At 39.9% G+C, this 23094-nt stretch overlaps 1 protein-coding gene and 1 long non-coding RNA gene across 7 annotated transcripts in view; one reads left to right on the top strand and one right to left on the bottom strand.

The window, feature by feature from the left end:
• mical2a (microtubule associated monooxygenase, calponin and LIM domain containing 2a) overlaps positions 1-23094 on the bottom strand; it is a 41873-nt gene that overhangs the window by 18398 nt on the left and 381 nt on the right. For all 6 annotated transcript variants that reach the window (XM_042488420.1, XM_042488344.1, XM_042488498.1 and 3 more), the window contains exons 2-11: positions 13276-13644; positions 7160-7367; positions 6078-6194; positions 4798-4899; positions 2406-2561; positions 2022-2122; positions 1182-1439; positions 904-1019; positions 179-305; positions 1-91 (exon numbers count right to left, since the gene is read on the bottom strand). In XM_042488420.1, the coding sequence (XP_042344354.1) occupies positions 1-91; positions 179-305; positions 904-1019; positions 1182-1439; positions 2022-2122; positions 2406-2561; positions 4798-4899; positions 6078-6194; positions 7160-7367; positions 13276-13536 (1537 nt within the window). In that variant the 5' untranslated portion in view covers positions 13537-13644. The remainder of the gene's footprint in view (positions 92-178; positions 306-903; positions 1020-1181; positions 1440-2021; positions 2123-2405; positions 2562-4797; positions 4900-6077; positions 6195-7159; positions 7368-13275; positions 13645-23094) is intronic.
• On the top strand, positions 3559-6057 carry LOC121944762. The gene is made up of 3 exons (XR_006105925.1): positions 3559-3678; positions 4805-4929; positions 5769-6057. It is a non-coding gene; the product is annotated as an uncharacterized LOC121944762 (long non-coding RNA).

The raw sequence follows: 23094 nt of genomic DNA on the forward strand, positions 1-23094 counted from the left end.
CTCGTCTGCAGAGATTGACGGGTCGACGTATGGTTGCAGCACGCTCCAGAGAGCAGGGATTCAGCTCTGCACTGATGTACAAGTGACGCACCTAAAACAGGAAGAAAACTTCGTATATATGACAGGAATGGACAGAAAGTAAGGATCTTTTATCGTCAAAGTGAGTACTCCGTATAACCTGGTGTGGCCTGACACAGGAGGAGTTGAGATTGGGGTATCGAGTCCCAGGGTCTATGGTGTACTGGTCAAAGTTTTTGGCAATGTTTTCAGGTGTTGTCTGTGGAAGCAGCCTGTAAATACTCTCCCTATAGAAACACAGTGCAAAATACATTGTTATTTTTTCACTTTACAGGGTTCACACACATTTTCATGGATTTTTTAAAAAAATGTTTTCTTGTCTAACTTGCCTTGCATTTTTCAAACATATCAGATTTGAAACTTCATTCAAACATGATGTCAGCTAGCTGGCATACATGAAAAGAGAGAGGGACTTTGGGGAAAAACTTAACAATCGTACGTGATGGTAAACGAAATGTCAGACATCAATGCATATTAGAGCAAAGTTACGTCAGCAGCTACAGAAAATACATTTTCCGTTATGTTACATGTCATGGAAGGCTATCCACGGAAGATTACTGTAACAATTTCATGACAGACAACAAAATTCCATGACTTTTCCAAAACTTTAAATAACTTTTTGTAATTCCATGACTTTTCCAGGCCTGGACAATGTGATTTTAAAATTAATACATTAAATTCCATGTTTCAGGTTTTCCATGACTGCGAGAACAAAAACTTTAACATCGTAGAGCTTATTTATGCTGTGAGTGTCTAAATACTTACGGAATCACATAAATATCTGCGTGTGTGTGTGTGTGTGTGTGTGTGTGTGTGTGTGTGTACCTCTCTGCCAGCACTTCCAGAGCTGTCCGACCCTGAGCCCAGCTCTTTACCATCCAGGCCGTGTCAAAGGCAGCCAGGAAGCCTCTGGCACAACCGGTCCCCATTGGCCAGAATGGCTAAACACGTGAAAAGAAAACATGAAGACATCAATATAACTGTGTGTCAGCATACGTGAGGATGAGTTGTCTAAAAGCTGATTTTTCAGGCTCCTCAACACCCTGCTACCATCCCACATTCACCTGAACCTATTTGACTCGACACATCTTGCCCTTCCTTACCTCTAGCAGACTGTCGCCAACCAGTGCTACCAGCAGCTGGTGTCCAAATCTCTCCCTGACCAGAGCAGCGTTCTCAGAGGCGTACATGCTTGTAAAGTCAAACATTGCTACATCTGGCTGCCCGCTGTGGTTCATGGCAAAATCCAGCGTGGGAAGTTGGTAGTTGGTGCCAAAGTCAGCAGCCTCACGGGCGTAGCACAGAAGAGCTTCCTGGTTGACATTTTCACTGCTCAACAACATCTGGGTGTCTACATAATCCTGTTGAACAGAAGCAAGACAGTCAGTAGACGTTTACACAGAGTAAGACTACAGTTTAGCATTTCTAAAAGACCAAGATTACTGTCTTTATGATCTGTTCCCTTAGAAAGTTTATATTAGCAACGCTGCACACAGAAATGAAATAAAAGCCTGACTGTACATCATAATGGATAAGATAATGAAAAGTATGACTACAGAATCATGCGTTCAACTTTGTCTTCCCATCTCTTCCTCTCTCCTTATGTATACACAAACTCATGCTAAACAACACACCCGCACAAAACTCCCTTTTCCTACCCTGTAACCATTATGGCTTATTCTTCAATCTGAAGTGGCTTTTTATTATTATCATTATTATTATTATTAATAATTATTATTTTTGTTTAATTTTTAAAATTTTCATTCATCCAAAATTAAGTAGAGTTAATATTTACTGTAGGGCTGTTGCATTTGAGTGAATTATGTTGTAGTGTTTCATGATTTCGATTCCTTGTTGTCATGTTAAATTAGCAGTTAAAAACACATTTTCAAAAAGGTGAAATGAAAATACACAATGGATCTCTGAACACATGTTCTGCTTACATTTATGACGACTCCCTTGTCCAGCAGGCTCTGTTTCTTGGCAGTCATAACAAAGTAATGCGTGTTGTCCTTGTAGTACACAATGTTCTCCAGATCAATACCTGCAACACATTTTATGGTTTGAGAATGGCAGTTTTTTAATGCACCAGTGGGTCGTCAAATTGTTATTGAGGACATTTGTACTTAGCGAAGAAATTCATTCATTTAACCCAGACCACAATCTTTTTCCTAAACCTAACCAAGAGAAGACTTTCTGGCAGAAAGCCTGAGGCAGACTTCTCTCGACAGCCTTGTGGAGTGACTGTCTCAAACCCATCAGTGTCTAATTCATCTTTGTGCCAGTTAACACCGCAGTGAGGCAGTCTGACTGCGCTTCTCTCCCACCTGTCTCCTCTTTGAGGTCCAGGAAGAACTTCTGGTTGAAGATAAAGGCCACACCGCTGATCTCCTCTACTTTGGCCTCTGCAGTGGTATTCCTGTTGATGAAGTTAGCTGTGATGGCGATCGCCAGCTTCCCCCTGAACTCCTTCCTTTTGAAACCTGAGAAAGAAAAGCACAAAGTCAGATAAAGGATGAAACAGAGAAACAAGGGGGGAAAAATACTTTCATCTTTCCAAACAAACCAGTCCTATCGACCTGTCTGTTATAACCAAAGGAAATCTAGCCTTAAACCATAATTACATGGCAGTTATTTTAGGATAAGAGGCAGCTTACCAAGGTAAGCCTTTATATAGCCGAGGGAACAAAAGCCGTGGATTGTAAAAAGCACCATGAATTTGATGCTATCATCAAAGTTAAATGCCCTTTTCTTAATTAACCTTCAGAGCTGCAACTATAGCAGTGAAGAGCCACTTGTATAATTTTCATACCATAGAACAACTTTCATTTTATTAAGAATTTAATTAAATTAGTATTCAATGGATCTTACTCTATGCAACACTGAACCAGAAAAATAGTTCTTTTGACAACTGTCTATTTCAGATATTTGGAAAAAACAAAACAGGGACAAAGGACACAAAATTCAGGGGTTCTCTCAATGTTAACTCTATAATTAATTAAGGTTATACATTTTAGTGGTAGTTTTTCAAATAAACTTTTCAAACCGGCAAGAACTCATGAAAAATGTCACTAATTCTGAAGCTGTGAAGTGAAGCAAGGAAAAATAAAATGGATTGGTTGCTTACAACAAAGTGATGTTTGATGTAGTAAGCATACTTTCTGGGGGCAGAGGTAAAACATCTGAACTTGTGTCACAACTACTCCATACCGTTCCTCCCCTCTGCGTCTTTGTCTGTAGAGTACATCTGATTGTATATAACTCTGTGTTACTGTAGCTATAAAGCAGGCTGACTGCAGGGAAAAATTATTCTCCCCAGGCTCCATCATAATTGAAGAATGAGCTAAATATCTCATTCTGCCCCAAAATGTCCTTTTTAGGAATAAGCATCTGATGTGAATTGGTTGTTAGATGACAGCATTTTTAGGAGAGAGACCGAAACAGTGAGATAGAGAGATGGCGAGAGTCCAGCATGAATGCATCAGCTGCTGCACCGAGCCCGAGCTCTGTTCTATTTCTGTACAGAGTTTAAGGGTTTCATTTATAACCATTCCCACTGGGAGAGATCCATGGATTCATACAAGTGCAAATTTACAAAAGGTGAGTTTTATTTATTGCTCCGTAACGCGGTACAAGTTCTTCAAAGTGAGAGTTCAGGGACACTATGCAATAAACAGGAGGTGTGCTAGGTTTTATCCGAGTTAAGCTAATAACTCTAAAACATCAATTCTTGTAGTTCACAATAATGCAAACACATGGAAATGAAATATGGTTACTATATTATTAAAAAGATGAAATGAAGCATTTGCATTGTGTGAGTCTTTTAAAGGGAACCCCTTATGCTTTACTGTATTTTGTGTCTTATTTATACTGTTAAAATGACGGATGTTCATATTAAATGTGGCCAAAGTTTCAAATAATAAGGTAAACTTATGTAAAAGTAATCCCTGTGTTTAAAAATCTCAGACTTCAGGCCGTTCTGCATACTCTTTTTCAAATGTTTTTGTTTTTCCTTAACTCTGGCTGCAGGATGTCAGATTGTGCCAGATTTCTTTATATGGTCGTCCGCTCCAGGCACGTTACTGCAAGTGTTACCTAACGTGGCATACACTGCTACATGAAGCTACATGCTAAAGTCAGGGAAATGTGATATTGATTGCCAATGTGGTAAATTTTTCCCGGATTTCAGATCATATTCATGTTGGAACATGTTCTGTTGTTCTAAGAAGCTTTTATTGGTGATTGTTATGTCGTTACTAGATGCAATGACGGTGCAGAGATGCCAAGATACAGCAGACCTATAAACACTGATCAATCAGAGCAGAATGGGCTTTTTAAGGACAGGGTCTTAAAGAGCCTCAGACAATAGGTCAATACAGGAATAACAGCCGAGGCTGTGTGAGGAAAATTGAGTGGTTTTTTTTCAATAATTAACCAAACATGTTCTAGAAGAAACTCAAAATACAAGTCTGAACCTTAAAATAAGCAAAATAGGTTGTCATGGTATTGGAGCTCTTTGTTTCAAGAAACTTGTACATTTGAGAGTGACAGTGTAATCCTTCGCATTGAATATTATTGGTGGGAAAACATACACTCAGGTCACAGATTGCTCCTCCTTTGCTCAGACACAGGTAACTTTATATCGTACTTTGTGAACAAGTTGAAATACATCCTTGAGGCATCTATACTGTTCACTCCTTTTGTTTGCCATCTTCTCACCTTCCAGAGTATTCCTGCGTCCGTCCGCCCCCACCACGACATCAAAATCAAAGTTAGCCACGGGGTGATCAGCCGGTCGGATTGCAGCCCTCCACCCAAGCCCTGGGAGACAGAGATGAGGACAGATATAGAGTAAGACGCATAAAATAAATCCTGGGAACATTCCCTTTTGCTGTACTCCAAATAACAATCAGCACATAGAATGACAGGAGATAGATATTTGTATTTTTGCTAAAGGACACTTCAGCAGTGTCTCAGTTAAGACATTCTGTCATCTGCTGTGCTTGAACGTTTCTAAATTTGTCACTACAGAGAAAAACATATTGGCACACTTGAACACTGTTACATGTAAGTTCACTGAAAAAATGCAGAAACAATATGGCTTTTCATGTCACACTTTAAAAAGTAATGTTTAAAAAAAGTCTGACTGACAAACACAACATTGTCTCAGATTTAATATTAGCTATTTGAAGTATGAGGTGTGAATGATGCAGGAGTGAGAGACCGCACAGTAAAAGCTAGGCAGTTTGTTGTGCAATATCACCATGTGGAAAATGTACTCCATGATGTCAAGGACACAGCTAAGTCCGTCACAGCAGAACAGGACAGATAAGTTTGTGTCTAAATTTAGGCTAGGCTCTTGTTGTTATCAGTGTATAGATATTACAGCTGAGGAGACAACACCTGACAACAGTGCGGTCTTAATTTTCTTCTGGAGAGTCAAGAGTTCAATGTGAAGTGCTGAATGTCAAAAAAAAAAATAATGACATGAGAGTAAAAGATACTAGCACAACATTTTGTTTTAAGCAAAGGGAACAATGGGTATTTACTGGTAATAATGTGACAGGTGCACACTTGAGCACTAACAGGAAAGTTGGGCAACATACTTGACCTCTGTTAACCTCATATAAATAGGATGAAAAACTAAATCAGTGCCAATGTTTGTCTCCTGTTTATGGGCGGCTGTCAAGGAAATTAAATACTGCAGGAGGAGAAGTCCCTTGCTGTCTGACCAGCCTGGAAGCAGAGCGCCAAACTACAGAATGGGAGAGTAAACACAGATCTTCCAGTAAGCTACGCAGGATCTGTGTAACAAACTGACAGATGCAGCTTTACACATTATTAAACTTTTCAGCCTCATTCTACTTCACGTCCCAGTTTTATTGTTTCCAGCTGCTCAAATCTCCTCATCTTCCCAAAGCTTGCAGATCATAAAACAACTGTCAGTGGGTGAAAATAAAAGCGCTGTTAATCTATTGTTTGGACGTGTGGACGGATACCTTCATTTTCCTGATCCTCTGGAGGTTCCAGCAGCTTGACAAACTCCACATTGATGTGGAACTCAACTGCAACAATCAGGGCGACCTTCAGCAGGACCAGCTGCAGCTTCTGAATGCCTGGTAGACACAGAAACACACATTAGTGTTTGGATACAGATGTAAAACACTGCCAGACTTTGTGTTTAGTGTTATGTTGTCTTGACACTGCAGCGGAAAGCCAGAGCTCCACTGCTCTCCTGTATCTTTGTTAAGGCTTTTCCTCTTGTGGCTATGTTGAAAAGATTAAAAACAATCAAAGCTCAAGTGATGTGCAAATAAATAACAGGGTCAATAAATTATATCTAAAAATTCTATATTTCATTTATACTATTGTACAGTTTTAAAACTTTCGTAATTGAAATACTTCTTCTTCTTCCCGCATCCATTATATTCTCTTTGAAATGGAATCAGTCAGTCAAGTTGATTTATGCTCCACTGAACATAACAATTACACAAAACATGGATAAGCTTAAAAAAACAAGTAAAATTACACACAAAACACAAACATGCATCAAAAGTTGTTGTTCATTATTGATGCAAAGTTTTCGTAAAATTTTAAGCTATTTACAGGGAAGCTGTAACATTTAGCAAAGAGAAATATGCAAATAAAAAGCAAAATAATCTACGATCAGCATCAGAAATAGTTATTGTGTCACATTACAGCAGCTCTCATACATAAGCAAAGAGAAATTATACAAAACACAGAAAATAGAAAAATAAGAAGTATGTATAAATATGTCTATTATGGGAAGCCCAGTAGCTCACCTGGTAAAGCAGGTACCCCAAATGCAAAGGCTATGTCCTTACCGCAGCAGCCGTGGGCTCACTTCTAACCCACAGCCCTTCGCTGCATGTCATACCCGCTCTTTCCCCCTTTCAAGCTATACCTTTCCTATCTAATAAAGGCCAAAAAAAGCCCGCCTACCCCCAAAAACTGCAAGACCATGATTTTTTAACTCTAATATTGAATATATCGTTGACTAGATGATTTTAGTCTTTAATAAGATGCAGCATGTTTTGCTTCTGTGGATTCAGATACTCACTGATGTGATCTATGGCGCCAGCACAGAATTTGCCATAAAACTTTTTGGCCCCGAGGCCCCGCAGGTCATGAATGGTGTAAGGCCAAAGGTGCAACACGTTGTTCCTGGAGAAGGAGTCTCTCTTCTCGATTACCACTGCTTTGGCACCCATCAAAGCTAGCTCGATGGCTGTCCGCAGGCCGCAGGGGCCTCCTCCGATGATGAGGCACTAAATAAGAGAGAATGACAAATTGGCCTCATTACTTACACAAGGCACAGAGATCTGCCCTACATCAGGAAGACATCTGTATTCACACACAACTGAGAGTTTTCCTGCAGAGGAGGGCAGATGAAAAATGGTTTAGGTCCTGCGTGTTTATTAACATACCAGGGAGCATTATAACATCTACATAGATCATGAGAGGGAGAAGCACTTTCTGCACCACTGGAGCATTTAGCGGCTGAGTGTCTCACTTGAGGACACTTCAGGACAGACACTGACTCTGAGGATCACTCAAGACTTAAGATGACACCCACAGGCCACCATGTGTGCGCAAGCATTGTTGGTAAAACAAAAGAAACATGAAGCGGAACATTTATCAGGAAACTGCCAAGACAAATATTTGAAAACATCAACTGAAAACCATTAAAACAAGCTTTACATATCCAAGGTGTTATTCATGCATCAACCTCACCCAAAAATGCATGAAGTCAGTTCACTGAGGTTACAGCGTCTGTCTGAGAATGTGCGGCTCAAACATGACATCATCCTCTTGAATGATAGATGAAAGAAGTGACGCATGTGTGCTGGCAAGCTGGATCTTCTCTCCTTCTAAACATGTTGAGAGGCATTACGGGAGATGTGTGTGTCTTTTATTCTTGTGGCATTTAATCCAGAGTCAAACCACTTCTGAGGGTGTCTCCTGCTGTGCTCAACAAGGTGGACAGTCTCCTGTCTCGATAGCCCCACCAAATTAGCACTGAAAATATCTTTCTTTCTTTCACCTATGCAGGACTGACTTTAGTCTGACAGCACAAAGAGCTACCACTGTTCGGCCTCGAAATCACAGCAGCATGAAGACAGAGGTTTGCAACATATTTGGACACTAAGACTTATTTATTGCTATCCTGTGTGTCCTCAAACAGGATAACACAAAGTGAGGATAGTGCGATGAGGTGCCGCCCACCAATATCTGTTCTCTCAGACAATCAGACTGGCTGCTGTTTACAGAGCACCAAGTGCCAACTGACCAAAATCCCAAATCATACCTTAAATGGCTCTCTGCATCTCCTCCAAAAACAAGATGATTGGGGTTTTAGTCATTCCATATCTTCCCTCTGCGAGTGTGTGGTTAAACTTTGCGGTGGCATCACCGGGGATGTGAGTTATGAGGAACAAAGTGTGTCATCATGTTGCCTGAGGTTATCAGGATGACGTATTCTCAGGTGTGAAGTGCACACAGGTGGTGGAAGCGCAGTCTGGACAAGCCTGCCTGCTGGCCATGTTTTTTTTTTTAACTTAACAAAGGGTAAGTATTTAAACAGCCAGACAGCCATAGACAGAGATGAGAGAATGCTGACAACGTCATTTATGTGCACAGCACTAACTCAGTTTATTCAGATGGACCCTCACAATGTGTACTTTTTAATCTAAACTCATACATCTGCTTTCATCTGTCTATCAGCAGTAACAGGCTCTTTGTTTAAACCCGTTTCCATTTGCTGATATATGATTCCAGATATGAGGCTTTTCCTGATGCTGCGCTCCACATCTGTTGAGTCAGGACACACACACTTCCTTTCGGCTTCCCACTTGTGACCTCGCTCTCATCCCGGCTCCACCACACCCCGGTCACATTCGCCCCCTGCCTTATTAATGAACCCTATCTGTCAGAGTGTCACTGTTCACTTTTCTTATTTCAGCAGACAGTGTAATTAAAATAAGGAGCTCTTTTACTATTACAGCATCTTAATTTGAATGTTCGACGTAAGCAGCAACCTCTGGGTCTGATAAATGAAGCTAGTGCTGAAGTGCCAAAAAACTGTAGTTCCTCAAATGACCACATGAGGCTGGCTCCAGAAGCAAGTCACTCCCAAGACATCCCCATGTTAAAATGGCCAATTATACAGCAGAAATAAACATGTTTACAGCCTGGTACAAAACAGCCTGGTTTTAGTCTCTATAGCAAATTTCAGCATTTATGACAGATGTACAGTGAATTTTTATACAACTCATCCGTTTAGATTTTATTAAGGCTTAAAGATTTGCATAATTAAGGGAGTGGTTGCTTTGAGTGACAGGTTTTCTGACAGGTTTTCTGTGGATAGTGTCTTCAGTTCAATCAGATCCATCCTGCACTCCAACACAGCTCCAGTTCAATTCAATACAATTTTATTATTATCAATTAGTGTTGCAGCAAGTGCTAAAACAATAAAAAGACATAACATGGTCACTTCCGGTTAAAAAAAAAAACCCCAAAAAAACAAGATGGCAGCGGCCGAAATGGCAAACTACAGGCTTCAAAATAGGCATCCATATACCAGTGTGTAATGTCATGATAGCCATGGTGAGGATGCTGCAGCTGCAATTTACCATTATTTTTGATATTAATTAATATGATCATTATAATGGCCCCTAATCTCAAGGTGATGAGAGGTCTTCATATTATCTATTTTTAGTTCAACCAGCAGCCAAAACCCCAGAAATATTTTGTTAACTATCGTATTTAACAAAGAAAAGTGGCAAATATTCACATTTTAGAGGCATTTTTGCTTAAAATACTACTTACATGATAGTTTTTGATACAATTTCTGCCAATGGACTAATTGATTAATTGGCTAATCATTTCAGCTCTACAGGGCACAGAAACAATATCATCCCAAACGTGAAACACAGTTGTGTTGTGAAACTGCAGGCCATTTGATAAAGCATGACAACATTTTACTTAAGGCTGTCATCTGTACAGCAAACTGAATCTAGGGTTTAACATGGATCTGAGGTGGTGGAAAGTGGAGGTAAAAGTTTAAGTAAGTCAGTCATCAAATCAGTAAATTTAAATGAGACTATTTATTTTAATTGCACTTCATCAGTCTAATAAAGAAGTGTCATTGTTTTAGGGTTAAAAGCGCACAAAGCTCTGACGAAGTGTGCTGAGAATGATTCACAACATCACATCACAGATTGTAAAAAAAAAGGTCAATTTGGAATATCTTTGTGCACAGTGAAACTTTACGAGGAAGACACGCACTGTGGTTACATGTCAGTGTCACAGCAGCCGGCCATAAAACACGAATGACATCACATCCTTGAAAGATTGCTGCTACAGCGGGAATATGAAGACAAGGCGCAGAGTGATATCACATCTGTCACTGTTAAAGAGCTGAGTCGCCATAAAACCACAAGTCGTCACCTTGTGATTCTCCCAGGGAGAGGAAGAAGTGGCGATCACGTAAAGGTCTGTCCTGTGAGTGATTAAAATAGGCTTTATGCTGCACTTGTGCCATATGTGTGTGGAAATCAGTAAGCCACCGATTAAATCTCTGGTATTTAGAGCAAAAAGGCACTATCATAAATGTACAATAAGTTAGTGTTTTAATAATGCACACAATGCACTCTTTTTTACATCTGGTTTACTACTTTGCTTCAGTACCACCCTTCATTTTACAACAAAACCCTGTGGATTGTAAGAAATAAAAAAATGTGCCCTAAACATTTTTGTTCAGAGGTTTAGGGGAGTCACACTTTCCTCAAACCGTTACCTTCTTTCTTCTTTCCTATTTTGGTGTTGGCTTAAATCACATAGAACCTGTAAAAGTGAGCTCACACTGAAGCATTTAAAACACACTTTAATAACAATCTGGGCCTGGCTCCAACCTTTACGGAAGAGCCCATAAAGAGCAGAGCACACCCGCAGAACAACTGGGGCCAAATAATCATAGTTGCTGAGTGATGCTGTCTGTTTCTCTGCACAATAAAAACACTCTTTCAAGCTGGAGGCAGCTGATGCCTGAAAGGTAATCACACTCCTCCAGGTTTTCATACTTTCCCCCATCGCCTTTACTGCCAAGTCTGCCCCCCACCACCAACACCACACACCCTGACATGCTTCCATTGTCCTCATTGCTGTTATCTCTTCATAATTCAATCCAGCAATGGCTCCTCTATAGCTCTCTTCTTATATGTGTTTGAGGAACTTATCTTTTGTCTTTAATTTGCTGAATGTGATTGGCTGTTTGTGTTATGTGACAGCAGGGTTAGATGATGAAGTGCACGTTTGTCGAGGTGTTTTTTCATCTGTGTCTTTATGAAAATTATTTGTTTACGTGAACATCTGTTTCTCGTTTTGTTTGATGTATAGTGTGTACGTCTCTTAGCTGAATTATAGCATTTTTACTATTTGTATGGCTAAATACATACACATGTGGTGGGTACACTGATGGTTCAGTGATGCATTTGTCAGCGATATAATGTTACATGATGTTTGTATTTCATTCTGTGCAGCTTTTGTCACGGAGCACCTGTCTGAGAGCAACAGAACGAGTGCAAAGCAACGTATATCTCTTTAATTTCCTGTCCAGTGCGTTGGGAGCTTTTGCAGTGAAAAAGTGAGTGTTGTACTGTAGCTGGGGGTCTGTGTCTGGACAGGTGAAGGTTTTAAACACTCTACTGTGTACTTTAACAGACAGAGTGCTGATTGTTTCAAACAAAAATAAACAAAAACTTTATGATATTTTTAGACCTTTTGGATACACATTCCCAGGATTTCAGGCTTAAAAAGACCATGACCGTTTTATCTGTGCGGACTGTTTTCAAAAGCATATTGCACATGATAAAAATAAACTTGAACAAACATCCTTGAGATAGATAACCCATCACAGTGAACATTTAATCAGATTTAACGGTTCTGGCAGGATTACTGCAGTTACAACAGTTTGAGAAATCCTTATTTCATAGCTAGTGGAAACAAAGACGTATCAGCTGTCATGATTTGATTGTTGGCTGCATTTATAAGCTTCAGGGTTCCTAATGTTTAAGGTTGGTTTAGTTTAAGACTTTCAAAAACTTTTTTAAAAGCCACTAGGAATGAAATTTAAGAACATTTTTACAATAACAAAAACTGTAGAATAAAAATGCTGACTGACCTCAATTATGGTTAGGGATTATTTTGCCCCATGCTTATTATACCTTAAAGCATGCCTTTTTTGGGGAAATACCTACCATTTGTGGGCAGGTTTCGGTTTGATTTTGTGTTTCTCACTCTGTGTGTGGGATTGCACTCCCCTGATTCCTATGCTAAGTTCAGAAAAACGTTTTTCACAAAATACACCAAATTTCGTATGAATTACCTTGTACTGGTTTCTGCTACAAAATCTTGGTTAATTAGTCAATTTTCATTAAATTTGCACTTCCACGTGTTATCAAGGGTGCAGTAGCTAGCTAGCAAACGGTGGATCTCTGCTCTGTGCATTCTGACCGGAAACAACGTCAACGACCAGTGTTGTTTGTACCACTATCCTTATCTGCTTAACGATAATGCGAAAGGTATTCAGTCATTTAAAAAAAATATATATATACATATACACATATTTTGGGACTTTAAAAATCGATGCCAGACAGAATGACTTTTGAAAGCGTGATTTAAGACATATTAATACAAGTTAAGTTCTTATTTTTGGATTAATGAATTCAATGCCTTATAAGACTTTTTAAGAATATGCAGGAACCCTGAGCTGAAGCGTGTTGCTGAACAAGTAAGAACATTGTGAAAGGGTGATGTGTGTTGCATCTTCTATTGAAAGGGCGGCCGTTAGAAAGTGGACTCCAAAGTCTGGGATAGTGGAAGACCCCTGAATGCATCACCAAAGAGACTTTTTAAAATAGCTGTGGGACCGCACAAAAATAACAAAACTTTGATAAAACAGTGCACATTTAGTCTATGTGAACTGAGATGAATCATCTCAGCATACTGAAAATGCTCTCATACCAACCCAAAAAGAAAACCAAGTAGGAGATGAATCTAAAAATGCCCAGCAGTAACAAAAATATATATAGGTATTTAATAGGTGAAACAAGTAAAATGCTTAAATTTAAATATATCTTGTACATTACAGCTGTACAAAGATATCATTAATTTTACCTTGGTGCCGACACAGGCTTGGCCTTTCTTGTACTCCTTATGGGACATCCTCTTGTCGAGCTTACTCCACAGTGCTTTGGCTTTCCAGGAGGTCACCTTCGCCTTCAGGCTGCTGTAGAAGGTGTCATTGTCTGCGGGGTCGAGGTCCAGCTTCCTACAGAGGATATTGAAGGCCTGGAGGGTTCCCTTACAGGTCGAAGCCTGCACAAAGTTTTCAAACAGCTTCCCCACATTATCCCTCTCCTCCTCCGTCTCTCCCATCGTCCCTGCTGCAGTAGATGGTTTGGTGTGCTGAGGCTCCTGCTTACTTCAGCAGTCTCTGCCAGATGTGGCTACACCCTCGGTTTGGCCCGCACCGTCATGCCCAGTCTGAGGAGGCAAGACACACAGGAGTCTGATGTCATCTCATGGCATAATGTCTCTTACAGATGTTTTAGGCATTTGATGTTCTGCATAGTCTATTATTAGCCTGATAAAATTAGTTTCATTACATAACTTAAATTCATTTAAATGGTTTAAGGATAAGAATGTTTAAGTACTTTATGATGATAACAGCTGTATTCAATCTTCTACATGACTCAAGCTTACATTACCAAAAGACACTTGGTAGCAGTCCTCATTAAGAGTCAAGATCTAAGTCAGCATGCATTTTGAAACACTTACACCAACACTGACGAGATACCATCCCAAGTCAAGACAAGGCTGTGAGATAAATACTAGAGAGAATTAAAATGAGTCAGCATGTTGTCGTCACACAACATTTGAGCATATACACTATATACTTGTGCTTTATAGAGGCATAACCACATGGGTCTATAAAAAGGAGTTGTTTGTGGTTCTTCATACTACATACTGGTTCAACAGAGAACCAAACTTTTCATCAGCTTCAGGGTTCACAGAACCAAACTGGTGAACTGTCAACATGAGATATTTACCATGTTTAAATAAGCAAAACTGCGCTGTGTTGTTACAAAATACCAAGACTTTACTTAAACAGTAGCATTTATGGGTACTGTATATTTTTGGAGTAGAGTATTGAGTTTTAAGCAATGTATTATTTTTTAATTATTAAGTCGTCTACAAGTATGGCATCCTTGCTTTTACCTCACCCATCTCTGAAATCTGCCTTTATTGTGATCTCAGCTACACACCTGTAAAGTTTTGTGTGCTAGGGGCGTTAAGTGGGGGCCAATGGCCTCTTCCCTATTTCCTAACCCTCTACTTCCAGCCCGCTTGCTTGAACCATACCCATCTTTGTTCTTGACCTTTATTTTGATCTCAACTACACACCTGTAAAGTTACATGACTCTATCTTACATGGTTGCAATGTTATCACGCTGACAAAATCTGTCCACAGACAGACAAACACCTGGCAAAACAGCTTCTGCGGTAGCTCCTGCTACACTTGGTGTCACCTGGACCACATTTGCCACGAGGACTCAAACACACACACACACACACACACACACACACACACAGACTCACGAGGTGAAAGCAATACCAGCTGTTGCAACATTGTCACGGCTGGTAATCAACACTATACATGCTGCATTTGGTATAAACAGAATGCATACGTAAAAATACTATTATTAAGCCCTCACTGACAAACAGCTGAATGTACCTGCTGACAGTTCTATGTGTCGCAATTAAATATAAACAATATCTATTAGCTTGCACATGGATAAGGTGGTTTCCCTATTATTGCAACCTGCAGGGAATGCTAACCTCTCATTCCTGGTGTGCAGCACTGACCATGGATGAGTAGACCGGAAAAGTATTTGTCTTGTGGTATTTTTCATTCCAGCTCAAAGCCAGACAATGTTTTCAGCAGTAAAAAGAGAGGTCTTTGAAACGTATGCTAATCCAAGCTCACGCTAACACACACTGATTGCCTATGATTGGGTATGCATGCTTAATGGTCCACCTCCTACTGAGGTTTATGCATTAGTGTGCTTACATATGAACCTGCGTGTGAAATACTTGGTTACTAAAACACCCACTTGTTTCAGAATAGAGCTGAACTGACAGAATTAAATACAATACAGTTTTCTCTTTCTTCCAATCAACCATCAAGTATTTTGAAAATCATGCCAGAAAATCTGTGCCAGAACTCAACATCAAAGCAAAATGTGGAAATTTTCTGCATTAAGCATGCATGTGCTCAGTCGGGCGAGACCGCAGCTTCTGTGAGTTTTGGGAGAAGTTTGCCTTTGATATTTTAATGTCCCATGGAGCAGGATGGGCAGGGTTAGAGGAGAGGTCAGGCTGACTGTGCAGGACTCTAAACAGCCCCCCACAGTAATCCACTATTACTGTCACACCCCGCCCCTGGGCCTCAGGTGGCGGCATGACTCCACCATGAAACTGTGCATGGAGAGCTGTAGCCTGGGACAATAAACCAACACAAAAGTTACTCAATATATACAACGGCCATTCAGTCTTGGGTTGCAACATATTTGACTGTGATTTAAATGTGGTGAAATTTTGAATGTTGCTCCGACAGCAAGAGCTTTGTTTGTCATTTGCACAATATCCTGTTTGGCTGCATCCTGTTTTCAGAGAAAGATGCAGGCAGAGAAAGGAACACCAACCAGCCTGTAGAAATAATGTACACTCAGGTGACCCTCAGACTGCTTGACATACCTTTTTAGCATAAAAAAAAACCCTGTCCTGTGGACAAATACTCTGGACCCCCGAGGCCTATCAGTGCAGACATTCAGCCTCAAACTCAGAGAGCTGACATTCCTTTGCCACGTGCCCAAAAGAGCTCTGAACTGCTCCATCAGCATGAGTCCAACACTGTGCTCGCCCTCTCACTAACTCCACCAGCCAGGTAATCACAGGTCCACCTCCATAGATTTTTGGAGAGGAATTCACCCTGATTGTCAGTGAGTGAAGAGTGATGACTGAGACAGGCATGATATATGATGCAGGTGCTTTAATCTTTCATGCATGGCAGCAGACTGTGATGGGAAAATTGCTGTGTATTCTAGCATGTGGTATGTGGAGTGTTTGGGGCCTACATTATGTCTTCTATGCAGCGAAGTAATTTGTTTTGACGGTTGAGTTTAAAATTTGAGGAAGCGAGACGTGTATTTCGGGCCGAAAAAGAATAAAAAAATAGTGTGCAAAAGCAAACTTGCATTTTCATAACTGCTGTTTGTGGCTGTCTTTTCACAAGAACAGCTAATAATAATTTTACGTTGACATCATTTTATTCTAAGCTTTGGCTAGCATTCAACAATCTCTTGAGCCTTTGGTGGAAAGTTCAAATAAAGACATGTTGACTGCACTTATGCTTTCACGTTTCAGTGCGAGTAGAGTGGTTAAAAAAAAGGCACAACTATTGGAACCATCTGCTGTACGAGTCTGCGAGGACTAATGAAAAGGTACCACTTACTGTCTTCATAGCCAAGTCAACACTCAAACTGCATTGTCTCAGACAAGAGTCCAATGACTTCACCATCTCAGTCTGACAGAATGGAAAGTCACTTGTGGGCAGTGGGCAGACTGAACAAACCCACAGAAAGGCTGTAAAAATACAACTAATGACAGACGAAGCGGAAAGAATACACACACACACACACCATACATCACCACCAAACTATATAATGCTTAAGAGGATCAGAGAGTTTAATAGCGAGCAGGTTTTGGTCTTCTGTCTGTTAAGAAAATGATCTGATTGAGTGAAAGCGACTGTGGCTAATTCAGAGAGAGAAGAGCAGAGCTTAATTTTATAGTAAGGAGCTTGGGGTTTATACAGTGATATCTGTAGTTTATTTGATTTAACAAATAAAGCACTTCTATCTCCTCATACTTTACGTATCATTTTACTGTTATTTATGTTATTACTTTACTGTATTGTAGCACATTATCCAAGGAGAAAAGTGTATGTAACTTGAGTGGTACAAAGTCATAGGATGGATCTGCGACTGTATATATTGAAATAAAAGCACTGCTCTGTGTTTGAGAGACATAGCAAGCTATCAGTTTCCAGTATGATAGAGGGGGAATGTTAGGAATGTAAAAAATGTACCTGTCACACCTGGATGGCAAAAAGAAAGAAAAAAACAAAACATGCACAAGTACTCTTTTATACACATACACACATCCTCTCACATTCTTGCAACATACAAAGTTCTTATAATATTAAAAAGTTTCTTTTTCAAATACTTATGCAACGCTTCATTAGTAGTCTACAACGCCAAGAGCCAGACAGGGAACAAATAATTCGATTTTAAGTCTCATCAGTCACTTTTTTACCACAGTGAAGGGTCATCATGACATATATGAGTGACATATATCAGGTTTTGACCACACCGGCAATACTTTGTTGAATTGGATTCTTGTCACAGAATAATTAATTTAATACATTTACATGTACAGTACTCAGTGTCATTTTCATACAGTCAAGTCTTCTATTGAGGTTTATGAATGAAGCTTCAGATATTTGTTGTTGCATTTTATGACACAATCACCCTAAAAAAATCATCACAAATACTCAAACAGAATCCCCATTTTGAATAAAGTGATACATCTGATTACATTTTTTTATTATTAAATCATAATTCTTTAAAGATTAAATGTAACTTATGATGTTGTTAGATTGTTGCTAAACAGCCTGTAAATACAGGTGCATGCCCTCCAGTGTGTTTGGTAAGTCAGAGAGCAAACCATTTTTTTATTTCGTTGTTTGGTTGGTTGGATTTTTAATTGCAGTGAAAATGTTGGTTTTGAAAGGCTACACTGCAACAGATATGGACTGAAGCAGAATATTTGGTTAGATAAGAACTTGATATTTTTGTTGGATGTTGGAAATGTTTGAATCACACAAGCGCCACTACTGGAATCTAATTCTACAAATAGTACAATACTAATAATATTAGTAATAATATTAGTGTAGCCTTATCTTTATCTGCAACTTTGCAGAAATGCTGTGTTTAAATAGAAAGAAAAGTCATGCAAAGAAAATAAGCTGTGCAGCGTTCAAATAATGATTTAGAATTTGATTGTCAACTTTATGAATGAAGCTTCAAACTATTCAGCACAGCCCTAGTATTTGACCACCCTAAATGTGATTATGTGTTTGCCAGAGCTATTTGCAATAGCCAGTCCTATTTAAAGCATACAGTATAACTGTTACAGTGACAAAACTGTAAAGACTAAGCGTCAGACCAGTGACGTAATGTTTTCATTTGTTTTTACAGAGCACATAGCTTCGGGCTATCAGAATACAATAGGAAGCTGACAACACAAGGAAAACATTTGGGAGTGCTGGGAAATGCACATACTGTAGTGTAGCCAGCCAGCAACCGTAATTACAGACTGGACTGAAGAAAACCAGGAAGGAACCCTCCGTAGGCCCGATAAGCAGGCAGTGTGCTTCAGAAAACACTGCACTCATGTGGACTTCAGACCGCCGGCTCTGCCCTTCACCAGGCCCCAGAGCTCCACAGCATTATCTCAGCTCTCTGAAATCTGGCTGCGTGTTCAGGCAGTGGTGCCAAAACAAAAGATCTGTCACGAGCAAGGTAGAAACACTGGCATAAGGCAGTAAATGTCAGTCAACTTCAGAGGAGAAAACTGTCCATTTACACAAACAGGAGCAGGCTTGTGAAGCTTCAGGGCTGCTGTCTGTAGGCTCGTCTGGCCCACGAGGTGTGTTCACCACATGGCTCCCTTGGAGAATGATTTAACTGGACCTACTGAGCACAAACTAATGCCTGCCCAGTTACTGACACAAGCAATTCACTGGTGCAATTATTCTGAGCCCAACTTTACATTCTCATGTGCTATAATTAATTAGTCTACTGAATTTGTTATAATTTACAATGAGTGTGCCCAATGTTATGAAATACAGAAAAACTGACAAAGAAAAGCCATCAGAACTTAACAAACTAGTGAACATACTCCTAAAATGTATTAAGCATAAACTACAAGGTGAAGACAAGTTGCAAACTGCCTGACACTGAGGGTCAAAGGTCAGTGTGTGTCTTTCATTCATGCATGTCACAGGAGGGGCACAGTGAAGGTTTACATGGCGGTATTACTCCCTGGCAGAAATAGCAGATTCAGTAAAGCCAGGCTCAGAATAGACAAGTGTCATGTTGCAGAAGAAAACAGCACATGACTCAAAAAGATATCAACAGGGCCAGACTCTGTAAACAAGAGACCCTGTAAACAAGTCTACATCAGACGAACACTAAAAATGTGCAAAGTTCAAATCAATAACAGGCAGGGGTCAACTGTGTTAAACTGCATCAGGACTGAAGCTTCTCACAAGACTTAAAAACAACTGGACACTACTGACTTGCTGCAACACCAGGAGTGTTTTGGTATGAATCATGAATCTGAGTGAAGCTACGAAACAGATCAGATGCCTTATTTTACATTTCAAAAAGCTCAGAGTGCTGCCGCAAAGTGCGTGAGCTCCCTCAGACACCTCCCATGCAAACTCTTCCTGTGGAGTGTGTCTGGTTTCCTGTCCAGATCAAAGCACAGAGGAGAGCTGCCTCTGTAAAATTCCACCTCTGTGATTTTAAAGCATGACTAAGATACGTTTAAAACCCCTTTTCGGTGTGCTTCTGTCCCTGACCAGATGGAATGGGTTAATGATATCCTGTGGTGAGGTTACCACAGCAAAGTTTCCTTGTGCCTCCTACAGTGGCTCCATCTTTAAGTAAGCTATTGATTCAGCTGTGATGTGTCCCAGCATATCTAAGAGGTGGCAACATAAATTTATATTCTTTAATACTGCTGTGTATGGGCTAGCAGAGAATACAGAACATGTCCTCCCTATGTCCGAAATTTCCTATCTATTCTTTGTGGCTAGTGCCTGGATTCATGTGTCCATTTTTATGTCGTGGAACAAGGAAGGAAACATATTGCAGAGAGGAAGGAGAAAGTTTACGACACCTCCCCGGCAATATTGAGCACAGGCTTCCACTCACAGTTAGTCTATCAGGCTGCTTGAAACATTGTTTTCATCCACAGCATGACGTCTTCACATATCTTTATTATGTTCGTCTGTTTACTGATTCATTCATTCACTGGGACTTTTATCCACTGATTTATCTGTTGAATTGTTTGATCTATGTTTCTCTTTAAATACTATATATATATTTGTTATTTCTAAAATTAAAATGTTAAGTATCTAGCCTTAATAATTGCATCTGATAGTATACATTTTATCTTTACGTCTATGCAAAAAGCTTACAACAACTCTGCAACTCTATGCAAAAATGCCACAGTAAGAGCAGCTTAAAGACTAAAGTAATCATTAAAGGTCCAGTGTGTACAATTTAGGGGCATCTATTTGCATAAATGGTACATAATATTCATCATTCATCACCTAAAAGTAAAAGTCCTTGTGTTTTTGTTTATATCTACAAACGCAGTGGCCCCAGGATCCCAGGAAGTGTGCTGAACTTTGAAGTCAATTTTCACAGTGGACAAACAGTGAAATTATCCATCACATGATACCACTGGGCCCAAGAAGACTTTGTCCCAGACGTATATCGGGAACAGTATATAAATTCTAATAGCACTCCTAATTAATAGTTCATCTCCAAAAGTGTAGTTGCGGTGGATCGTCACAATGCAAATGAATGTGTGGGAAACCCTGGAAAGCCTAGAAAAGCCACAAGATTAAATCATTTTATTCCCATTCAAGTTAATGGAGCCCTAAACTGGAGGTTTCTAGTACCAACATGGACCCAATAATACAGAAGTAGCACTAAGCATCCATCCAGCGTCATACCAACACCGTATCTAGCTCTCTTAAACATTCCTGAGTGGTCCTCTTCTATGGAGTCTGCCATGTTGTTCTACAGTGACCCTGAGCAGACAAATCAAACACTAGCTCTAGATAGGGCCATTTGCGTTTTTGCAATGGACACTGTTCTCCTATACGCTCGGCACACTGAAGGAATTTTACTTGTGCAGCCTCACTGCTACATGCCACTAAATTCTTCACACTGGACCTTAAAAAACACTAATACCTTACAGGTGAGAAGTCCTGCATGCAGTATGTAATATTCAATCATGAAGAGGTAGTCAACATCATTTTTAGACTTTCCATGAGCATCATCATAATGTAGGCCTTCGTTTTGCTGCCTGATTGGAAGGACCTGTGCAGCTTTGTGAAATGCTGTTTTTATCTCCGCACACTGTTGTTAAGTCAAACTCCAGTAAAGCTGGTAATTACAAACTAAAAATGAAAAGCTGGCACAAGAATTTTCAGTTGTCAGCCACTGAAGCAGTGTTTAAGCCTATCATGCTAAGAGGGTTTTTTCCAATACATTTTGGCAACAGTCAAAGAACAGTTTGAAAAATGTGGAAGTACGTATGTAAATGTCAACAGAAGTTCTTTGTTACACCAGTTCCTCTGTGTGTCACAGTGCAGACCAGGACATACATTTGTTCATACAGCTCTGACAAAACGCCTTGTGATTTTAAGATGTTTGTATGTTCTCTCAAAGCTCAAAGGTAACTGTATTTATTAAAAGAAAGAGAACATGTATCTGTAATCACTGAGCCTGTACAGAACATACGCCTTGCAGCTATTTCACAGAAAACACAAGACCGTTTGATAAAGCAAGTGCCAAAACACTACTTATCTTATTGAGCATTGCATTGTTTATGGTGTTGCTCCATAAATTTCAATCATAGCACATGAACGATTCAAAAAGGGCTTACTGAGAGGGAAATTCCTGCAAGAGGAACGTTGAAGTTTACGCACAGAGAGCTTGTTAATCACCAGGAACATAAATCACACGAACCATCACTGTCTGGTCCAGATGCTATATGTATGAACACTGTTTCAATGTTAGCACGTTCACTGGCACAGCCACATCTTCAACGATCTTAAAGTACACAGGAAATGATTACTCACACAGCATGGGAAGGAGAAATACCACTGTTTGTATGACTCTGTTGACCCTCCCTAAATATGTTGCTGAACTAATTCTGAATCATCTTGCAAAACACATGAATCATACCAGACTGAGGGCTCATGCCAAATGTAGAAACGTGGAAGCTTTTTTTGCCTCATTGGCCCAAATTTGAATCTGACTGTTTTTTCCTGCTTCATCGGGAATGCGGTGCCCAAAGTTCAGCTGTGAATTTGATCGGTAGCAGTAGCTGCATATTAACTTGTAGCCACAGGAGAAAACACTGACAGTCGCAGTTTCTGTCACTCACTAAGCTTCACTCAGTGAGCCAACAGTTCATCCTGTCAACACCACACCTTTCTTCATTATGCAGTTTTCTGCATCACAACCCTGAAGACAGACTGAGTGCTATTTACAGTGTGGAAGCTGCTGAGCAGGTGGAGTTAAGAAAGGCTGAAAAGAGTTAAAGAGAGAGAAGAGTTCATTAACTTTTCCTAAAAGGACAGCTTTAAGTTAATGGTGGGATTTAAAACAAAATAAACCCAGATGAGGAATGATTGTAACCTGGATTTACCTGTTTCTCTCCTTGAACTTCCAACTAGAAAAGCTTTAAGTCCACTTTTTACTTTGTTTGCACAGTATGAAAAGCAGCTGCAGTCACCCAGAAGTGATTTATGCTCAAAAGTGATTCATGACTTTGACATCAGCATAAGAAAAATGCAGATTGCGCAAGCGGAGATAACCTTTTTGTTATCAGAGACAAGCCCAGATGTCTGACTCCTCTCAGACTGCGTTCAATCACCGCGATCACAATAAAACGCCAGGTTTAGCACGTGTTCATTAAAGTCCAAACTCACCAGAAACACACTTACTTACAGTTACAGCCAAATGGCAGCACGACAAACCAACATCATCTCACTCAACTTCC

The sequence above is a fragment of the Plectropomus leopardus genome, chromosome 1, assembly GCF_008729295.1.
Source record: "Plectropomus leopardus isolate mb chromosome 1, YSFRI_Pleo_2.0, whole genome shotgun sequence".
NCBI classification, from domain to species: domain Eukaryota; kingdom Metazoa; phylum Chordata; class Actinopteri; order Perciformes; family Serranidae; genus Plectropomus; species Plectropomus leopardus.